This window comes from Coffea eugenioides, unplaced genomic scaffold, assembly GCF_003713205.1.
Source record: "Coffea eugenioides isolate CCC68of unplaced genomic scaffold, Ceug_1.0 ScVebR1_2309;HRSCAF=3314, whole genome shotgun sequence".
NCBI lineage: Eukaryota > Viridiplantae > Streptophyta > Magnoliopsida > Gentianales > Rubiaceae > Coffea > Coffea eugenioides.
The window spans coordinates 35225-37808 of NW_020862785.1; the positions used below are offsets into that span (position 1 = coordinate 35225).

Sequence of the window (2584 nt, forward strand, 5' to 3'; positions counted from 1 at the left end):
CCTCATATTCCTGTAAAAGAGAGACAATACTAGATGGTAGAGTGTTAGTAAGATCACTTGTGACAACCAACACCTCTTTGCACAAAAGTACAAAGATGGGTGTATTAACACTCAAAGCTTTTCTTACTATATTGGCTTTTATCAATAGATTTTGCCTTTTTTCTCTCTTTTCAATTTTGGCCGGCTCACCATATGTCTTTTTCCTCTCAATTTTCTAGGCCCTATCATTTTCTGTTGAGCTCTCGGCTTTTTCTATTTTTTCTTCTCATTCTCAAGCTCATTCTCCTTGATCAGGCTTTTTTGATCTTCATGAACTTGGATAGGAGTGAGTGGCACAAGCACAATCCTCTTCTCGCCTTGCTTGAAGGAGTATTTATTGGTAATGCCATCGAATGTAACTCCCTTGTCGAATTGCCATGGCCTCCCCAATAGTATGTGACATGCTTGCATAGGGACCACGTCGCATAACACCACGTCCTCATACTTTCCAATTCGGAAAGGTACTTGGACTTGCTTGGTCACACGAACATCCCCACTATCGTTCAACCATTGCAAACGATAAGGTGTTGGATGTCGTAGAGTGGGTAGTGCTAGTTTCTCCACCATCAAGGCACTAGCGACGTTAGCACAACTACCTCCATCTATGATCAAACTACATACCTTGCCTTTGATATAGCAACGGGTGTAGAAAATGTTCTCTCTTTCTGCATGGTCGGCGGCTTTCACTTGGGTTGCTAAGGCTCGTCTGACAACGAGTCCAACTCGTTCATTGACGGGCAATGCTTCCTCTTCTTCCTCAAGGGATGGCAACTCCTCCTTCTCATCTTCATCATCGGTGAGAAACTCACCATTGGGTAAGATGATCATAGCGCGTTGGTTCGGGCATTGGCTAGCAATATGCCCTCGGCCTTGGCATTTGAAGCATCTAGTATCTCGATTTCGCCCCATGCTCGACTCAATGGCAGTCTTTGGTGTTGCCTTAGACTCCCACTTAGTCATATCCGGCCTCGGTCTTGAAGGGATGGAATTACTCGGCCCTTTATCCTCTTTCTTTGGTGGTGTAGTTCGGAGATAAGAGGGTGAAAAGTTGGAGTAACTCCGAGTCGAACCCCTCCTCTTAATCCTCCTTTCAATCTTGATGGCCTTTTCCACCAGATCCCCAAGTTCCACATAGTGGTGTAACTCCACTTGATCAGCGATTTCGGGCCTTAATCCGTTCAAGAAGCGTGCCATTGTTGCTTCTCGATCCTCCATGATGTCTGCCCGTAGCATGAGTATTTCCATTTCCTTGTGATAGTCCTCGACACTTCGTGCTCCTTGGTTGAGGGTTTGAAGCTTTTGATACAAGTCACGGTAGTAGTGACTTGGCACGAAACGCTTCCTCATTAGTCGTCTTAGCTCCGTCCAAGTTTGTATGGTAGGTTCACGACTCCTCCTTCGACTAGTGGAGAGTTGATCCCACCATACAACGGCGTAATCGGTGAATTCGATCACGGCCAACTTGACCTTTTGCTCCTCCGAGTAAGTATTGCAGTCGAAGACAAGTTCAATCCGCTTCTCCCACTCTAAGTAGGCATCGGGGTCTGATCGTCCTTGGAAGGGTGGAATTTTCATCTTTATGCCCGGAATGTGGTCATTTGAAGGCCTAGCGTCACGCTTAGACCTACTTTGCTTATGCTCATAGTTGTTGTCTGAGTTAGAGTCGCTAGACTCATGTGCATAAGCCTTTCCACGGTTGCCTTTGGAGCTTCCATGAGACAACTCTAAGCTGTCAATGCGTTGGTGCATCAGTTCAAGTTTTTGGTCCATCATGCGTCCCAATTCGCCTTTGATTGCTTCTGTGAAAAGTTTAAGATCAAAAGCTTGGGAGCTTGCTCCCCCCTCGTTAGCCATGGTGAAGTATAGGGTAAAAAATAACAATGGAAAGAAGTAAAGTTTATCTCGCACACTTCCTCACGTGTTTACTCTCGCTCTCGTGTTTGAACACTCTAATGAACTCACCAAGGTATTTTCAAGGCTCCTCGGTCAACTCCTCGAAGAAGTTAGAACTCATTCTAGTGTGGATCGACTTACCAACCAGGGTCACAAGATTGTAGCACTTTGAACGAAAAAAGAACAAAAGATGAAGGGACTGACCACGACTCAATGAATGACTCAAAGTTGAATTTTAAGGATCCTAGACAAAACTCTACCCAAAACTGGAATTTTGAGCTGCTGGTTGCTGCATTTCTGGGCAGTGTTTTGGTAGATAAATGGACACTTAGAGGATTCAGAATGACACTTAAAACTGACCTAATGATGCATAAAAATTTCCAGAATTAATGATTGGACAGAAATTCCCCAATGGTTGCAAAGATGGAATCCGAATGGAAGATGAATTTGTGTTGCGGTAGGACTGTTTTGGAAACCCAAGGCTGACTTTTCTTCCTTAATCCTTTGGAAACAAGGATTAGTCTTCCTATTTGCTGGTTCCCACAAATTCTAAGGTCAAGTTCAAGATTGGAACTGATTTGGTTGTTTTTGGGAACAAGGGTGGAAAATTTAACTTGAACAGGTTGGAAATTTTGACTTGAATAGATTGGGA

The 2584-nt window shown here is 44.1% G+C and overlaps 1 protein-coding gene across 1 annotated transcript; it reads right to left on the bottom strand.

Moving 5' to 3' along the window:
• Positions 1-252: 252 nt before the first annotated feature.
• LOC113756426 lies at positions 253-1893 on the bottom strand. The gene is made up of 2 exons (XM_027300108.1): positions 849-1893; positions 253-641 (listed from the first exon to the last, which is right to left on the bottom strand). Exons 1-2 carry the CDS (start codon positions 1891-1893, stop codon positions 253-255), a joined length of 1434 nt encoding a protein of 477 aa, XP_027155909.1.
• Between the last annotated feature and the right edge of the window lie 691 nt (positions 1894-2584).